Below are 18,899 nucleotides of genomic sequence, written 5' to 3'. Positions count from 1 at the left end.
GAACCAGCCATTTCCAGATTAACAGCACTTCTACCATGCCAGCTGGGCTGGCTGTTCCTGCTTAACCCTCTTTCAGGATCTGCCAGGCCCAAACTCCCCAAGAGATCCCAGACTCTCCATGTCCCAGGGCCATCCTTCTTCCTTTCCCAGGGGGCTCCACATCACCCCTGCCCAGCAACAGCCCCCAAGCCAGCCCCCCAAACCAGAGAGCAAGAAGCCAGCAGTGGTGCTTCGTGACACAAACATGCATTCGTTTTATTCACAAAACAGCCTGGTTTCCTAAAACAATACAAACAGCATGTTCATCAGCAGGAAGCTGGCCGTGGGCAAGGGGGCCCAGGCAGCAGGGGGCCTCCCCGGGGTACCCACACCCACCGGCAGGGGGCCATGCGAAGAAGCCCTTTCTTCTGTGGCCATCAGCAAGGCCAGAAAAAAAGGACTTATTTTCTCTAAGGGCAGTAGCCAGGATCAGAAATATCGAGACATGGGCTCCCCAGATCTCAACGGAGAAAGGAACTGAACTTTCATTTTCGCAAAATCATCGTCGGGGTGGGGATCCCTTCTGGGGACCGGGAGTACAGCGTAGGCGGCCTGGGAGTGGGTGGGCTGCCCCCCCCCCCGCACCTCCACCCCTGCCCCCCCCACGAGCTCCTGGCTGCAGCTCTGCACGCGTGGATGGATACAGAGGGACTTCGGTACGGCGCCATCGACATTCTCTTTATAAACGTGAGTGGATTCTCCAGGCAAACTATGCACTATTTCATGGTCGGAAAGAATCAAAGGAAGTTTAAATGAGGGTGGAGTTAAACTGTGCTAAATTACAGTAGTGCTTATTAGTAACTAGATTTCAAAAGGTTACAGAAAATTTACATTCTCTACACAAAAACCGCATCTCCTGCACAGACAACATCGACATCGACACAGGAAGGAAACTGATTGTCCATTCTTTGCCCAGGAAGTCTTGGTACTTTATAGATTCGTCTCTACCTCTTTTTTGTTGTTGTTGTTGTTGTTGTTGTTCTTCCGAAAAAGCAGTTAAAATTTTTTTTTCCTTTTTCTTTTTATACTAGGGACGTGGAGATGTTAAAACGACAACAAAAAATATATATATAAAAACAGGAATGAAATCTGTGAGAGAATATTTTTGGTTCTAAAGACGGGTGCATCCGTTTGTCTTCGCCCGAATCCCTTGCCGGAGACCACACGAGCAGTGACATTGCACGGAGAGGGCAGCTTTGGGTTCCCGCCGCCGTCACTGAAACCACCGGAAGGCAGCTCCCGTCGGAAGCATCACCTTCTGGCGGGGGCGGGAGACAAAAACAAGGAGAGAGTTCAGTCAGGGTCCGGCGGGACCTGGTGCAAAGACGCTCCCCCGTGGACGGCCTCATGGCGGAGGGACGGGCCTGGAGTAAAAGGCAGCCACCCCATGGAGGTCCTGCCATCCTGACCGGGCCAGAGAAGAAGGCTTGGCCCGCGGGGCCGCTGGAGGGCCCGGAGCACCCTGAGGCCCCCTGAGCCACTGTGTCCAGGAACCCTGCTTCCAAACAGGAAAACCCAATCCCCTGGTCCAAAGGCCACGAGCGCCAGGTGGCTATGGTGCATCAGGGGGCTGTGTGCGTGGTTCTGTTGAATTAGCAGGGAGCGTGCGCACTGGAGGCCTGTATGGACGTGCGCCTTGAGCTGTGCTACGGTGGGTAGTAGTGTGTGCAGCCGGGGTGGGGAGGAAGGATATTGGCTGTGTTAAGTAAGAGGCTACATCTATAGCTAAGACTGGACTGGGCGGGGAGGAATGTGTCTGTGTATGTGTGTCCACATAAGATGTCAGCGGGTGCCTTTGTGTGCATATAGGTGTGTTCTCTGGGCAAAAGAGCAGATATATGAGGTCTGGGGCCTGCGGGTGGGTAGCAGCCACAGCTGGGATGTCATTATTATTTTCCAACCATTCTGAACATTTGCGTCCGGCCCACTCATAGAGGGGCGGGGCCGGGGCTGGGACAGCAGGCTGAAAAGATGCTTTTGTACCCAGGCCTGGCACCACCACTAGACTGCCATGGCTGGGGGCACAGGGACAAGTTCTGCCATGAGGGTGGAGAGAAAGCAGCATGGGAACCCTTCTGCCTGTTCTAAGCCCCTTCCTGTTTGGGCTGCCTTGGCCTTGACCGTGTGGCTATGTGGTGATTTCCCCACAAAGCCAATCATGCCAAAGTGGACAGGCCTGGCCTATACCCCAGGATCACAGCCACCCCCTCACCCTAGGCCCACAGGACCCCTGGCCGTTTTACCTACGCAGCCAGACTGACCTTGAGGCCCCCCAAAAACCCGATTTCTGTCAATGACATACCTAGACACAGGGTTCTTCCAGGCCTCAGGCCAATGAGCACCAGGGTGGCCTTAGGGGAAAGGCTGGGCTCTGAAGGGGTGAGTGAAGGGCTGATCCTTAAAAGCCACATGGTCCACAGGACAGAACCCTTCACGTGGGACAAGGGAGAGCCCCAGAATCTCAGGGCACGGACTGAAAGCTTTAGGACACATCTGAAAGTCAGATACTTGGACCTATAAGGAAACCTCAATGGCTGGCCCAAAACTCCAGGAAGGGGTTCAGAATTCCCGGGCCTGGCTGCAAAGGCCAGGCCCCCACCTGGAACCTGCTGCCTGCCTTGTGAACTACGACCTACTGAGATCTCAAGATGTGGCTCTGACTTTCTGGGTGGTGAACTGGTGTCTGGGAGCCTGCTCCAGAACCCCTGGGCCCAGGGGTCGACTGGCTGAGCGGCCCCCAGACACTGGCCCAGGCAGGATAAGTAGGGCCGGGGGTGGGGCGGGGCTGGGTTCAGACTGCCGGCCAGACACAGGAGCCCACACACCTCCCTCTAAGGCGTCGTTACCTCCAGAGCAGCGGAAGGCTTCTTTTTGAGTTCCTCACATTTTCTGAATTTGCAAATCTGATGGCCAGTCTTTCGGTTCCTACAACTGCTGCACTGCTCGCAGTTGATGCGTCGCCGGCAGGGCGCGCACATGCCGCAGCGTTTCCGCTTCTTCTTGCCCGAGCTGATGGCGGAGGCCAGCTCTCCCTGCATGGGGTACTCGGCCAGGCCGGCCATGTGCAGCGCGCTCTCGGCCAGGAACACGCCGGCCGGGGTCATGATGAAGAGGCCCGGGTTGATGGGGAAGGCGCCCAGGTAGGGGAAGTCGGACTGGCCGTTGAGGGCCTCGGCGCCTGCCACAGCCTCCATGTCGGGCAGGCCCGCACCCGCCTCGCTCATCAGCGGAAGGTGCTCCTGCACCACGCGCTTCAGCATCTCCGTGGACTGCGCGAACTGCTGCAGCGTCAGCTGTCCCTCGGCTGCCAGCTCCGTGGCCCGTTCTGCCTTGCTCAGCAAGCTGGCCACAGCACCACTTTTGTGCTTTGAGGTAGGGTTGCTTTTGTCCACGGCCATGGCCGCCGCCAGGTCGTGCCCGTTGGCCAACAGGGAGGCGGCCGCGGCAGCGGCGGCAGCTTTCTCAGCGGCCTCGCTGCCCATCATGCTGCCGCCGCTGCCACCACTGCCCCCAAAGGAGGAGTAGTGGGAGAGAGGGCGGGAGCGGCGCAGGCTCTTGTTGAGGGGTTCGCTGATGATGCCGCTCTTGTTCCGACGCTCGGGGGGCGGCGCGTCCTCCGCGGCCACTGAGGCTGGTGCGGCTGCGGCCACCGCTGTGCTCTTGTCAGCCCCTCCTGCCTTGGGGCCACTGCCGCCACCGGTGTTGCTGCTGCTGCTGCCACCACTGTCCTGGGGGCTATTGCCAAGGCTCGACATGGTGGGGCCGAGGCCCAGAGCCCACTTCTGGGGGCGGGGGGCTGCCAACTGTCGGGGGGGGGGGGGGGGGGGGAGTCCACGGACGAGCGCCGGCCCGGCTGCCCACACTGAGATGCCTGGTGGGCCCTGCTGCTCAGGGCAGGCACATGGTCAGCTGTCCACGTGGAAGGGTCTTCACTCTGTTGGGATAAGAGGGCACAGGATCAGGGTGGAGGTAAGCATCTCCTTCCCCCACATCCCCACCAGGACTAGCCACAGTATTGCCATTTTAACAGATGCAAGCCCTGCTGGGCATTTATCACGCGCTGGACCCAACATGGTTAGGTATTTTTTACATGTACTGGTTTTTTTCCCCCCCAAGATTTTATTTAGAGAGACAGGAGACAGAGAGAAAGCGAGCGAGCATGAGCGGAGAGAGGAGCACAGGGAGAGGGACGAGCTGAGCACGGGGCCCCATGTGGGGCTCGATCCCACAACCTTGAGATCATGACCTGAGCTAAACTCCAGTCAAACGCTTAACTGACTGAGCCACCCAGATGCCCCTCTCTGTACTATTTCAGTTAAGACTCACAAGCACGGGGCGCCTGGGTGGCTCAGTGGGTTAAAGCCTCTGCCTTCGGCTCAGGTCATGATCTCAGGGTCCTGGGATCGAGCCCCGCATTGGGCTCTCTGCTCAGTGGGGAGCTTGCTTCCTCTTCTCTCTCTGCCTGCCTCTCTGCCTACTTGTGATCTCTCTCTGTCAAATAAATAAAATCTTAAAAAAAAAAAAAAAAAGGGGGCGCCTGGGTGGCTCAGTGGGTTAAGCCGCTGCCTTCGGCTCAGGTCATGATCTCAGGGTCCTGGGATCGAGTCCCACATCGGGCTCTCTGCTCGGCAAGAAGCCTGCTTCCCTCTCTCTCTCTCTCTCTGCCTGCCTCTCTGTCTACTTGTGATCTCTCTCTGTCAAATAAATAAATAAAAAATCTTAAAAAAAAAAAAAAAAAAAAAAAAAAAAAAGACTCACAAGCACATTTCGTAGTAGTGGCTATTTTACACAAGGGTTAGAACTGGCCATGAATATACAGTTACCAAGTATCATGGCAGAGGCTCAGCTCGGATCTGTACAGCTCAGATCTCTGGCCAGTTCTTCCTGGGCTGGAGGGGTAGGAAAGAACTGGAAATGTCTGTTAACCTCAGAAGGTTATAGAGTCACCTTCCACTTCCTAATCTTCTTTCTCTGACCCATCTACAAAAGGATTTGGTATAACCTCTGCAAAGTTTGAAGGTGTAGACCAGAAATCAATGCCTGGGTGGCTCAGTCAGGGGCGGTGTGGGGGGGTCTGACTCTTGATTTCGGCTTAGGTCACGCTGTCAGGATCCTGGGATACAGCCCTGCGGGGCTCTGCACTCAGCAGAGAGGCTGCTTGAGAGTCTCTCCCTCTGCCCCTCCGCCTGCTTGTGCTCCTACTATGCATGCTCGCTCTCTAAAGTAAATAAATAAATCTTAAAAAAAAAAAAAAGTAGTCTGGGAAGCTGCTCTCAGGCTCTCATTTGTCAATTCCTAAATACATATGGATTATCTCAAGGCTCTGACAAGTCCTGCAAGGAAAGGAAACTGACTTTAAGAGGTTGCCAAATAGAGCACAGAATCCTTATTTCAAGGAGCATGTATCCTCCTGCTAGAGGGCAGGCAGCACTGTGCCACAGGATAAGCCATCTCCTGTAAGAGTAGGGGGACATACTGTGCACATATTGACACACGCTTCCTCCTCACTCTCAAAAACAGTCATCACTACCTCAGACCCCTCTTGTCTCTACTCAGGCTTCCCTGCTGTGCTTCAGCCTGGCTCCCAGATGGGTCTGGGATGAGGTCCCAGTGAGAGCCCAGGGGCAGGCTGTGGGCAGGAGGGGCCTCTGGCTGGTGCAGGCTGGGAATGAGAGTGAGTGTTACCCTCCAGGGAACAGAGTCTATTCTTTGGCCACAACCACATTTCTGAGGTGCCCCTTCCTAGGACAAGCATGCTCTGCTCAAGCCCCAGGATTAAGGGCTCCTTGGCCAGGCTCCTTGGCCAGGAACTCTGGAAGGAACTGTCCAGAAGGAGTGGAGTGGCAGATTCCTCATCAGTCCTGGCTCTCTAAGGTCCCTTCCCTGCCTGCCTGCCTGCTGTGGCCCAGCAACCCTGGGGGGAAGGGGGAGAAGACCGGAGAAGAGGGCCCAGACTGAGCAGCTGGTGGCTCAAGGGGGAGGCGCACATCTGGCTGGGCCTGTCCCGCCCTAGCCTTGGGGGCGGCACACATACATCTTTGTCCCCAGGCAACCCCACCATCCCCCAAGTCACAGGACTCGGCCAGGGCCTGGTCCCTGGGAGGTCATGTAGTCCAACCTTCTGCACTTCCAGAGGAGGAAACTGAGGCCCTGAGCCGTCAGGGCCCCCTGCTCTAGGATTGCTAAGGAGTGGCCACAAGGAGAAGCAAGTGTAGGAGAAGGAAAAGCTCCATCTGAGTGAGGCAAAGATGGCAGGCTTCAGCAGAGAGCCAGATGCTCCCTGCCTTTCCCTAGAGGGCAAAGGCCCGATGTACACCCCTTCCTAGTGAAGGTAGATGGGTGGTAAGGAAGGGTGGACCAGCTGGCATATTCCCAGGTCAAACCCAGGAGGACCTGGCAGGGTGTCAGGCTGGGCTGGGGGTACCACAGAGGTCAGTGTTGTACTAAGAGGAAGAGGCTCATGTAAGATAGCTATGCTCCGTCTCACCTGCTAATGCCTAAGCCCAGGGTGGCTCTTGAGACCGTCCTTCAGAAATCAGCACCCTTCTAGACAGCAGTGATCCTGGCTAGGTGTCGGAGACTAGGGCCAACAACCGTCACCCCATCTGAGCTCAAATACTCTGTCCTGGAGCACAGGGTGCCCGCAGGCCCAGACCCGGTGAGCAAAGACAGGAGAAGGCAGGAGCCCTTGGGTTGGAGAGGTGGGAGAGAGGCGGGGAGGGGAGCAGCTTGCGCCCTAGCCCCCCTCTGTGTCCCCGCCTCTGCGGCCTGCTGGCTGGTGGCAGAAATCGATAGCTGCATTAACGCTGCTCTTGCTCTCCTCCCTCCCCACTCCCGGCTCCGGGATCTGGCTCGGTGTGCAGGGCGGGCAGGTCAATTAGAAGTCAGCTCCCTCTAACACGGGGACTGCGTTCAGGGCCGGAGCTCTGGCTCAGTCTATCTGCTTTTGTCTCCATCCTGAGTCTTGTAGTAGGGACCAAATCTCATATTCTGTTTAGCTCTGGCCCTTCTTTGAATCTCTCCAATCATTTCTTTTCTTTTCTTTTTCTGTCCTTCCTCAGGAACTTCCCTCTCCCAGCCCCTCAGGGTCCTGGGACCTACTGAGCTATGGAGCAGAGGACGTGATATGTCATCAAACAGGTGTTGCAGGCAGATGCTGGTTTCCCAGCTGCAGAAGGTGGGGAGTAAACAAGGGGGACTGGCACCCAGGTGAACTTCTGTCCTCAAACCCCAGAGTGGGGCAGATACCAACATCTATTTAGTCCCAAGGCCCGGTCTCTAAGCTTGTTCCAAATTTGCCCCTATATCTGGCTCATCTTTCTCCTTTAGACCCTGGGAAAAGCTGATGATCTGGTCCCAGTGGACCACTGACCACAGGGCTTGTTTGCCCTACTCAAGGTAGGGAACGACATAAGACCTTCTTTCTCCCAGGCGCCAGCCCTCTACTGCAAGGCACACAGCAGCCCCCTCCCAGACCAGGAAGGGCCTGGCAGTGCCCAGGCAGCAGGGGAGGAGCTGGGGTTGCGTTGAAGCGGAGCGGGAATGAGCGGGAGGGAAAGCTGGCGGGCAGGCGGGCGGCGGCGGGCGCATCCATCATCGGCCCTGCCAGGAACGCATCCAGCCCCCAAAAAGAAATACTGCGCCTGAGGAGGGACAACAAAGGGCTCCGTTTCATCAGCAATGCGGAGCCAGCGCCCCGCCGCCCTGCCAGCCGCGGTCAGCCCACAAAGGACCCCTTTGTCCATGCAGGAGCCGGGCCGGGCCGGGAGCTGGGACCAGGGGCTGACGGGCGGGGACAGAGCAGAGGGAGGGGGGGTGAAGGGGGAACCAGTCCTGAGAGCTGGGGGGCAGAGGGGGACACGGCGGCAGAAGAACAGAGACAGGTGGTGCAGATAGAGGATCATGAGACAGAGAACTTGAGGGGCGGGTCAGAGAAAGAGGGACTTGGAGAGGACAAGGCAAAGGGTCAAGGTTAGAGAACAGAGCCTCACGGAAGCAGAAAACAGAGGGACTGGGCTCAGAGAGCTCCAAGGCTCCTAGCCCAGCTTGGAGACTTGAGGGTCTGACAGACATGGAAATAGCGCCGAGGAGAATCCTAGACTCAGGGGCCTGGGGACCAAGAGAAAGCGGTTGGACATGCCCGTGGCTCTGAGAGGAAGGCAGGGGCCGGGTGGACCCCAGCCCACTCTGGCCCAAGGCTGCAAAGCAGAGACTGATAGGGAGGAGGCTGAGGGTCAATGGGTTCTTGGCCTCAGGGCCTGGCCTCGGGCCCCAACCTCCTATGGGCGCTAGCTCCCTAGCTAAGATGGGAAGACAGGCAGGCAAAGCTGGAGCCACTCTCCTGACACTGGGACCATCCCCCTGCCTCCCAGGTTCAAGCCAGCCGCAGAAGACACAGAACCACCCCTCTCCAACCAGCTCCCAGCACCAAGTGACCTCAGAGTTCCATTAACTAAGTAAACCTATCAGTAAGCATTTAGTGAGCACTGATTGTATCCTCCTGCCCTGTGCTCCTAAGCTTTACATGGAAACCTGGGAAATAATAACTATTAAGCAAGGGCACCTGGGTGGCTCAGTGGGTTAAGCCTCTGCCTTCAGCTCAGGCCATGATCCCAGGGTCCTAGGATCGAGCCCCGAATTGGGGCTCCCTCTCCCTCTGCCTGCTGCTCTGCCTACTTCTGCTCTCTCACTCTGTCAAATAAATAGATAAATAAGTAAATATATTAAGAAGAAAGGAAAAAAGAGAACTATTAAGCGGTTTCACAGGCGAGGAAACTGAGGCTCAAAGAAGATCAAACTGTCAGGCCAAGGTCAAATGACTGGTTAGAATTTGAACGCAGAGCCCAAGTATGAGTCACTCTGCTGTGTGACCACCTTTGCTCTACCTATACAACTGACAAAGAAGCCCAGGACATGGTGACCCATCTGTCCCAAGACTGCCCCCCCACCGGGTTGTTACCGTGCCTGTCACCTTTATGTGGATGGGGGGCGAGTTGTCACAGACCCCAGGGGAGTGTCTTCACCTGGGGAGCTTGGAGATGCCCAGGCAGGAACCCGGAATGCTGGGCCAGCGACGTCATAATACCAGCTGTCAATGAGGTCACCAGAGGTAATGGTAATGCCCTCACTCCACCCTGAGCCCCAGGGGAACCAGGACACCCCCCCCAGACAGAGCCTGAGCTCTTCAGGCCAGACAGCAGTGGGGGAAGAGGCCTGGGGGTGGGGGGGAGGGATGGTGCTGGGGGAAGCAGTGGGGGAAGAGGCCTGGGGGTGGGGGTAGGGATGTCCGCACACAGACATGCACACAGGTGGCCCACAGTGAGATGTTCTAGATGTTCAGTTGCACCCGTCCCCTCCTCCTGATTAATCAACAGCAGCCCCATGCCCTGCAGTACTGGGGAGACAGTGGAGGATTCGGACTGGGCACTGCCCGGGAAGGAGCACACAAGGGCTGGGCCAATGGTCACATGAACCAATATGAAATGAGCGCGGGAAGGCGACCAAATGGAGCACTGGAGGCCTTTCTGAAGGAAGGAACTGCTAGACTGTGACTTAAAGAGGTTACCAAAGGGGACATGAGCCTGAAATAGTTCTTAAGAAAAGAGGAAGAGGGGGCGCCTGGGTGGCTCAGTGGGTTGAGCTGCTGCCTTCAGCTCAGGTCATGATCCCAGGGTCCTGGGATGGAGCCCCGCATCAGGCTCTCTGCTCAGCAGGGAGCCTGCTTCCTCCTCTCTCTCTCTGCCTACTTGTGATCTCTGTCTGTCAAATAAATAATATCTTAAAAAAAAAAAAAAAAAAGAAAAGAGGAAGAGGGGAGCCCGGCTGGCTCAGTTGGGAGAGCACGCAGTGGAACGTGGGACTATTGATCTCGGGGTGGGGAGTTTGAGCCCCACGTTGAGGGTAGAGTTTACTTTAAAAAAAAAAAAAATGGGGAAGAGGGTGTGAGGTATGGTCGTGAGGCTGGCAGGGTCCCAAGTGGGCAGGGCATTGAGGCCAAGGGTAAGATTTTTTTAAAACAGCTTTACTGAGGCATGGTTTACACACTATACAATTTATCCATTTATAAGTGTACAATTCAATGATTTTTAATAAGTTTACAGAGTTGTGCTACATCACCACCATAGCCAAGGGCAGGGTCTGAGCAAGGTGCCATCCCTCTCTCGCTCCTTCGCTGGCTAGAACAAACTTCCAGCCGTCCTTCCTGCTGAGGGAAGGTTTCCTGGAGGAGGGTGCATTCCAGTGGGTCCTTGAGGATCCCAAGCCAGCGGCCTAGCACGGCACACCATTCTGCCATTGTCCAGGCGGGCCAGCACTGCCGACTTGCACACTCCATTTAGCTCTTCACACACCTCCCTAACTTCCCTGTGCACTTTTTTTTTTTTTTTAAGATTTTATTTACTTATTTGACAGAGAGAGAGAGATCACAAGTAGGCAGAGAGGCAGGTGGGGGGAGAGGGGGAAGCAGGCTCCCCACAGAGCAGGTAGCCCGACGCAGGGCTCGATCCTAGGATCCTGAGATCGTGACCTGAGCCTAAGGCAGAGGCTTCACCCAGTGAGCCACCCAGGCGCCCCTCCCTGTGCACTTCTGACATTCCTGTTACACCCTCTTCATGACCCTCCACCCACAATGGTGGCTGGTCTTCTTGGCCTCCAAGGGAGTTGAGATGGACAGACGGATGGTGGGCAAGCCAGTGGTGATGAAGAGAACAGACCACAGGCTCTGGTGGCTGAACTGAGCTGAGGCTGAGCAAGCTGGGGAGGCGGGGGGTGGGGGCGTCATCTCTGATTTCCATGATTCAGCCTAGGGACTTTCCAGAAGGGGAAAGAAGCTCCACTCAGGCCCAAGGCGATGCACATGGAGACACTGGCCTTGGAAATGGGAGAAAGACAGTCCTCACCCGAGAGCACAGGGCACATCTCCAACTACAGATGAACACACAGGAGCACACACTGACCACTACTAATACCCAGTAGATGGCCTGGGGCAAGGCCTGCCCTCAACACTATTAGAATCTCCCTAAGACAGAACAGGGGGCTAGAATCCCACTTCCCTGACCCTCTTAGAACCCTCCACCTAAGGCAGACACAACCCTATTGCCTGAAGAAGGAAACATGCTAAAGAAAACCCCAGGAGTCCATGGGGCTCTATTCTCCCTTACAGAGCTCCCAAAAAACAGTTGGAGGGGGTCAGCCCATGTTATGGAAAGGAACACTGAGGCCCCAGCCAGGAGGTATGCCCCGACCTGGGGCTCTAGGGAGTGATCTGGGACACCTCTGATAAAGACAAAAGCTTCCCCACCAGGCACCTCAGTCAGGCCAGGTTCCCTCTCTACAACAGTCAAAGGATCAGGAAGGCCCTTTCCTCTGGGTGACCTTGGCATATGGCCTCTGAGTCTGTTTCTCTAGATGCAACATGGAACCAGGAGGATAAGTTACTATGTTAAGGAAGGAGGACTTCCTGAGTGCCAGACGCTGGATGCCTTGTCTCACTGTATCTTCCTACACACCTTCTGAAGGAGGACGATGATTGGCCCATTTAGAGCAAGGAATTCGATAAGCAGTTGTGAGGCAGGGAAAAGGGTTGCCCTCTCCAATGGCAACCCTCTGGATCTAGGCTAATGTTTCCCAAAGTAATATCTGAGCTGACATCAACCTGGGGTCAGGGCCACGCACTAACTTAGGATCTCCCTCCTGGTGGACAGGGGAAGAAAGCTAGTTCAGAGATAATTGGGCCAAGGAATTAGAAGAGGGGGGATCTGTCCTTTCAGGGCTTGTGTGTGAGGAGCAAGGGTGTTAACAGGACAATTCAGGGGACCAGAATTCTAACGTCTAGGTTTGTGGCTCCATCCCATCTCTTCCTGTTGATCTGACTGTGCCCTTCCTTCCCCATAGTGAGCCTCAGTTTCCCATCTGTAAAATGGAGCACAGTTCTTACTCCTCACCCCATTGTGATCCCTGAGGGGTCCATGAGGAAAACAGTAGAGTCACAAGAAAAAAGACTCCAGATGGTGACCCCTCCAACCCCACAAATCCCAGAGGACCTGAATCTGCCCATGAAGTGATTTGCAGACATGGAAACTGAAGTCTGGAGAAAAGGTTTTGAACAGGTCCTGGGGCTGAGACCCTATGAGGCCTGTTGGGGAGAGGGGCATCTAGGTCCTTCCCAGTGCTATCATCTCCCCAGAGAACATGATAATCACAGACCCTCGTGTTGCACACTCATTCTACCAGTATTGTGCTAATTTACACACATCTTCTCACTGAATTTCTTCTGTAACTCTTTAACTAGTATTGTCACCCATGTATAGATGAGGCCACTGAGACTCAGGGAAGTCAAGTCACCTGCGGAAGGTCACAAGGTCAATAAGCAGCAAAGGCAGGATTTGAAACCAGGTCTGTGTGACTCCAAGGCCCAGCTCTCCAACACTGGCCAAGGCTCTGAGGGACCGGGAAACGGGAATCATGGCGGGAGGTTGAGGTCCAGTTCAGCCCAGCCTAGGGGTTCTGGGGTGGGCGGCTCTTGGGCTCTGGGCAAAACATGTGACAGCACTGTTGCAGGGAAGTCTGCAGCTGTACCCTAAGGCCCAGGAAAAGACAGGGGAAGGGGCTGCGGGTGGGCCGGACGGGCCAGGCTGGGCCAGAGCTCCGGGCATTCCGGCGGCCTCCGCAGGAAGCAGAATGGGACGGAAACCGGCTCCTGCCTCCTCCCCCAGAATCCTGTGGGCAGCCCAGCCGGGCCGCACAGAGGCCGTCTTTGTGCCTGCCCCAAGCCGCCACCCGCGGCTGGCCCAGGGTTTTGAGTTTCCTGGGGGGGGGGGGGGCGTGAGGGGCCCTGTCACTGCTAACCCTCCAGCTCCCCCTCTCAAGGGTGGTCACAGTGGTCCACAGCTGGCGGCGGAAGGGGGTGGATGGCCAGGCCTACCCCAGAGACTCTGGGGAGCCCAGAGTCTGCCCACGTCTCACACTCCCCACACTTACACACCCTGACTGGTGGCTAGTGGTGGGGAAGGACCCAGAGAAAACCTGAGAGGCCATCCCCCTGAGCCTGCCTCTCTGCCAGAACCCACAAGTCCCCCCAAAGTACCTGGAACCCCACCTCTCCCTCCATCTGGGTGTTACTGGGCCCAGGTTGGTGTACATAAAGAGGCTGGCCAGGATGGTAGGACAGTCCATCTGTCAACCGCCATTTCCCACTCTCCGGGGGCTCCCTGGACAGAGCACATCAAGGGGGAGGCCTCAGGCTCCCTTCAGCATGTCAGGGACAAAAGCCCTTGGGTGGTATAAATGTGCTCACAGAACACTAGGCCTCAGGGAGTGAACTCTGGCTAAAGTGCATATGGTGAGGAGCACCACCACCAACTAGGAGATCTGTGTTGTGTCCACTTAAAAGGTGCGTCGGATAGTGTACACGCTACACGCACGAGTGTGTGTGTGTGTGTGCCTGCGGTGGGGGCCGTGGGTGTGCCCAGGTGTATGTGCAGACTCAGACAGCACCCTGTGGGTTGGAACACTGATGTATTCACAGGGCTTATTTGCCAGTACAGGAGAAGGTCTTTGTGTGACCTCCTCATGTGTGCACGTGGAATGTGTGCTAGCTACACCCCCGGATGTTAAGTACATGCCTGAGTGTGCGTATGTGTATGCTACAGTGGTTTACATGAAGGCTGGATTTTTGTGGGTTCTTCTGGTCCATGAGCGTCAACACACTGTTGCCACGTGTTTACCAGTGTGTGTATGCACACACACGTGTGTGCACACATATGCGTGTGCACACACTGTTGAGTTGTATCAGGGCTTCTGGGGGTTCTGAGGTGCAAGTGTGGGGCCCAATTGGGATGCGGATGGTGCAGACAGGAACTGATGCCAGGTGCTGGGGCCCCTATGGAAACAGGAAGCTGCCCACAGGTGTGCCGGGGCTGTGGTGGGGGCTGGGCTCCACCCACGTTCAGTCTGTCCCCCTGAGAAACCAACCTAGGGTTCCATCAGCCGAAAGCCTGTCCCAGCCACGAGGGAGTCACCTTCCTTGCCTGTCTGCTGTTCAAGACCGAACAGCTCTGACCAGCGTCTACGCGCCTGCCTGGCCTGAGTATAGAAAAAACTGGAATACAAAAGCCCCCAGACTGCGGGCCCTCCCTGCAGAGGCGTGGGGGAGGCAGCAAGAGGCAGGAGGTTGAGGAGGAAGGAGGGAGGTGTCGCCGCAGCCCCGGAACACAAAAATAATGAGGCGAGAGGGGCCATGGGGCCGAGCCGGTTGGTTCCGGAGTCGCTATCTGACCTTGACAGATGCCACAGCTGGGCGCCTGGAGAGGAGCCTCGCCACGATGCTAGAGAACACCCTCCACCCCCTGCCACCTCCCCCAGGCCAGGTCGATGGATGTCCAGGCAGGCCCCAGCCACAGGCAGCCACCCCACCAGGCAGGAGAAGGGCAGCCACAGAGGGTACAGAGGCAAGGGAGTGGGGGCAGGGCACTGGAGGCAGCACTGTGGTCTCCCGAGGGCACCCCAGTCCTCAGGTGTGGCTACATTTGTGCGAAACACAGAGCGTGCCATTGTGCTTGTGTCACTGTGAGGCTGAGTGTGTGTGTAGAAGGGAAGCAGAGTGTGACTGTGTGTATGCGACAGAGACAAAGATCATACTTGTATGTGTCCTTGGGGTCACACAAGGCTGGAGAGTCAGGCTGATGTCCCTGAAATGGGTGTGGCCACACCACTCAGGGGTGGGCACCGATCACTCCCCTGCCCCCTTGTAGAGCCACAGCTGTCCTGGAGGATGTAAGCCACACTGGGGCCAAAGGAGGGAAGGAGGACAAAGAGAGCCACAGGCCCCACCACCTCCAAGTTCTGTCACACGCATATGGAGCTGAGCCGCCCCTGCGGGCCCTTCCAGGCCTACTCTCTCTCCCACTCTGGTGGTGGTCTGCGGCCTCAGCGATGGACACCAGGCTGGGCACCACCACTCTGGGGACACCCATGCGGGCCTGGGTGTGAGCTACAGGAGGGGATGCTGGGCTGGAGGCGGATTAACAATTCCGAGCACTGGCTGCATAATTAAAAAATCATTACAGGCGGGCGGGCAGAGCCGAGTGTGAGCTCACGCTCAGAGCAGGCGGGGACACTGCCACGACGCTCCCCCTCCCACTGCCTCCCCGAGGAAAAATCCCACCTGCTAATATAATTATGGAAAAACACAAGCACAGAAATTTGGTTTCAGCAAACAAGGTGCCTGAGTGCCCAGGGCCTGCCTGGCCCTCAGCACAGTGAGCAGGCTGGTCACTCGTGCCCATAGCTCATGGCAGTGAGATGGACCCTGCTGGGTCCACACTCCAGACCCTGACCTCCACCCTCTCCCAGCTCATGAGAGAGAGAGAGAGAGAGAAAGAGTGAGAGAGAGAGAGAGAAGTAGGGGTGTAGAGAGCACAGTTCCGCAAATCCCAAATCCTGGAGAAAATTGGTCTAAGAGTTTACAAATAGGGAAACTAAGGCTAAGGAATCTGCATAAGGTCACTGCGTTCCTGACAAAGCTGAGGAGGAACTGGATTCCCCAGGGAGGGTGCAACACCTCAGGAGCTCAGTACCCACACCCCCAGCCCCTTCCCCTGCATCTCCCAGCTTCCCTCTCTCATCAGCCACCACTCCGCCACCCCCCTCCCCCATCTCTAAGAGCGTCTCTCTCTCTCCCTGAGACTGAATGCGACTGTCCAACCATGTGCCCCAGCACCATCGGCAGCCTCTGCATGCCGGGACCCCACCGTGGGGACGTGGGGGCGCCCCAGCCTCCCAGTTCAGGGACAGGGCATCCTGGGCTCAGCCGGGTTAAGCCAGGCAAGCAGAACTGGCTCCCGCCAGGAGAAACGCAGCCAGCTCTGGGGCACAGGCCCCAGAACGGCAGGAACAGCCGCCATCACCTCGGGCCTGGAGCGGGCGGCGCGGGGAGGGGAGCTGGGCCTAATTAGTCGGCCTGGGACCCGGGCGGGCGCCGGGGCGGCAGACGCCGCAGCCAGAGCCGCGCAGGCACGTCCGCGGCCGGCCGGGAGGCGGCGGGGAGCCGGGAGGACGCGGCGCCCTGAGACACGGTGGGACGGGCGGCCTGGGAAGGACCGGGCCAAGGAGATTCCGCACCGAGCAGGCCTGCCTCCCCTCATTCCTCGGTGCCACCAGGCGCAGCAATTAGAGGCTTTCAAAGTTTGTCCTTAATTGGTTTCATTTTTGCCTCATAAATGATTCATGGCCCCGGAGGTCTGCCAGGCCAAGGGGGTGGGGGGGTGGGGGGGGTGGAGGGGTGGCAAGGGAAATTTGGGGAGGCTTTTGCCTGGAGCCAGGCCCCCTACCTGAGGCTGGGGAGGGGATGACAGGGACAGGGGAAGCCTTGGGCAGGTGGGATCCTCCAGCGAAAATAAAAACCCAGGCCCTCTCCTTGGGGCACTAATTAGAAACTGTAACTCCTTCTCGCAGACCCAGCTCTGTGTCCAGGCCCAGAGCCACTGCAGCTGCTGGGGCCCTGGGAGCATGAATAATAATGTAATGATAACACAGTAACAGTGTCAACAATAATAATAACCACAGTGAACACTTAAGGAGTTCTTACTAAGTTCCAGGCATGGAGGAAAGAACAAATGCGTTGTTTTTTTTTTTTTTTAACCACTCTCCCACCTCCAAGCACCGCCACAGAGAAGTACCAAGACTCCTATTTTACAGATGAAGAGTCTGAGGCTTGGAGACCTTGCGGTCTGCCCTCTGACACTCTCATGCCAGAACTCCTCCCTCCCGGCTATTAGGAGTACAGGGCTCAAGGCTGGAGCGTGGGAATGCTGCCTGCCAGGTGGGTCTCGAGAAAAGTCAGGGAAGGTACCCAGGGCCTACAAAAAGACCCCAGGATGTATCACCAACAACCACACACCCACCCAGGCCAAGTTAGCTCTGCTCCTCAGAAGGCAATGTTGGCCTTGGCTGAGCAATGTCCTCACAGGGCTTTAACTGGTCTATCTGTAAAACAGGAAAACAGGAGCCCTACAATCCCCATCTAGCAGTAACTTCGAGCTAGGCATGAAAGCAGAGATGTCACAAATCCTACCCTCAGGGAATGCCCAGTCTAGGGGAAAGATGGACAGACACACATAAGGGCTTAACAGTCTGTACAGAGGGCCCTGAGCACTCAGCCCATGCTGAGGGCCTAATGTGCAGGACAGAAGTGCCAGAAGTTCTTGGAGGTGAGGTGGGCAGACAAAGCTGCTCCCTTCTGACCTATACCCATCTTACACGTGAGGCTCAGGGAATGGGCGTGGCCTGCTTAAACCCACGTCTAGAATCAGACCTTGATGAAATTCAGAACTATCGACCACCTCAGAGTGATGTGGGATGCAAAAATGCCCAGCTCATCCTGCCCGGGATGGTCACTTTTATTCTGAAAAACTAAGAGAGGTGAGGCTTACACAATGGACTTCCGGGCCCACCTGGACCCCGGGGACGTCCTGAGGTAAGGTGCTTAACCCACCAGGGAGTTAATGCGGTTCGGAATGACTCCCCCTAGAGGGCCCCAGGGCTCTGGGCTGCTAGCTGTTGGCTCTTGGGGGCCTCCCCCAAGTATCACCTCCTTTCCAGTCCTCTAGCTCCTCTGCCCCAACTATGTGCACCAGATTCCCCACCAAAAAAACCCTGCTGGCCTTAGGCCCTGGCGCCAGCCCAGTCCCACTGGCTCCCTGCTCTCCCACCCAGCCTGGTACCAAGGACATGCACTTCAAGTGATTACACCTCCTTGGGCCTCACCACAGCCCTCTGAATGGGCTTATGTGATCATCCCCATTTCGCAGATGAGGGAAATATCTCAGAAAAGCGAAGGCCTGACTAAGGCCACACAACATGGAGGAACCCAGGTCCAAACCTCTTGCAATCCCATGTTCCTCACCTTGCTGGCCTCCTGCAGGTCAGTACCCCTGACCTGTCCTAGGGGCCCGTAAGGCTTCCATTTTCCCTATTTTATAGATGGCCACCTCTTGCCCCAGCCCTGACCCTTCCTCAGTCTGGACAAAGCCTGTACAGAACCCATACTTCTCCAGACACTAGAACTTGGTCAGTCTTGTGGTCAGGGGCCCTGCCATGAAGTCCTAGGAATGGGGTCCCTATGTACCCTAGGAATCCCCGGGGCATAGGACCTCAACTGGGTCACTGCAAGGATTGGGGGGATGGTGGAGGAAGCCCCTACTTGAACACAAAGGACAACACAAATGTCTGATGGTAGGGTGGGGAGAGGAGGCACAATGGTACGGGGGCGCCAGGGTTGGTGAGCGGGCCCCCTTCTCTTCTTTGGGAACAAAGTCAACTTTAAGGCCCCTACCACCCACACTTGAGGAGGGGCTGCCTGTGGGAGCATTCCTCCCCTGGGAAGGAGCCGAAGCTCCTTCTGGAGCTTCGGCCCTGCTGGAAGACAGCCCTGCTGGAGGACAGAGCTGAAGAGCTGGGCAAGTCACAGCTTCTCTGGGCCTCATTTGCTGTATCTGCACAAGGGACCTATACTGTTCCTTGAACCCTCTGTGTAGAAGTTTAGAGGTTTTGAAAACAGGGATTTGTAAGCAGTGGACACAACATTCAGCTGTCTGCGCGGGCTGCGGGCACTTGAGGCACTGCAGTTGGTACACAGAAGCTTGTCAATGGCTTGTCGAACATGCTAACAAGTGGCTGAGTTCTCAGAATGCCCAAGTTCACCCAGCAGGTCCAATCAACACTTCCCAGGGGCTCACTCTGGGGAAGAAGACTAGTCTGCCTCTTCCTCCTCAATGTGCGTCTGCCTGCTGCACCAGGACTGCCCAACTGGGTCACTGGGGTCCCTCTCCCCAGCCTGCCCAGGAAGCAGCACATCTCAGGCA

The 18,899-nt window shown here is 56.5% G+C and overlaps 1 protein-coding gene across 4 annotated transcripts in view; it reads right to left on the bottom strand.

The window, feature by feature from the left end:
- Positions 1–230: 230 nt before the first annotated feature.
- CXXC5 (CXXC finger protein 5) overlaps positions 231–18,899 on the bottom strand; it is a 54,583-nt gene continuing 35,914 nt past the window's right edge. For 3 of the 4 annotated variants that reach the window (XM_047728901.1, XM_047728899.1, XM_047728900.1), the window contains exons 2-3: positions 2,886–3,973; positions 231–1,297 (exon numbers count right to left, since the gene is read on the bottom strand). In XM_047728901.1, the coding sequence (XP_047584857.1) occupies positions 1,253–1,297; positions 2,886–3,794 (954 nt within the window). In that variant the 5' untranslated portion in view covers positions 3,795–3,973 and the 3' untranslated portion in view covers positions 231–1,252. Of the gene's footprint in view, positions 1,298–2,885; positions 3,974–9,010; positions 9,109–18,899 lie in introns of those variants that run through there. The other variant, XM_047728902.1, reaches the window with a different exon arrangement.

This window comes from Lutra lutra, chromosome 5, assembly GCF_902655055.1.
Source record: "Lutra lutra chromosome 5, mLutLut1.2, whole genome shotgun sequence".
Classification (NCBI taxonomy): Eukaryota; Metazoa; Chordata; class Mammalia; order Carnivora; family Mustelidae; genus Lutra; species Lutra lutra.
Note: the sequence above shows the minus strand (reverse complement) of the source record. Positions and strands in the feature narration are given on the sequence as shown.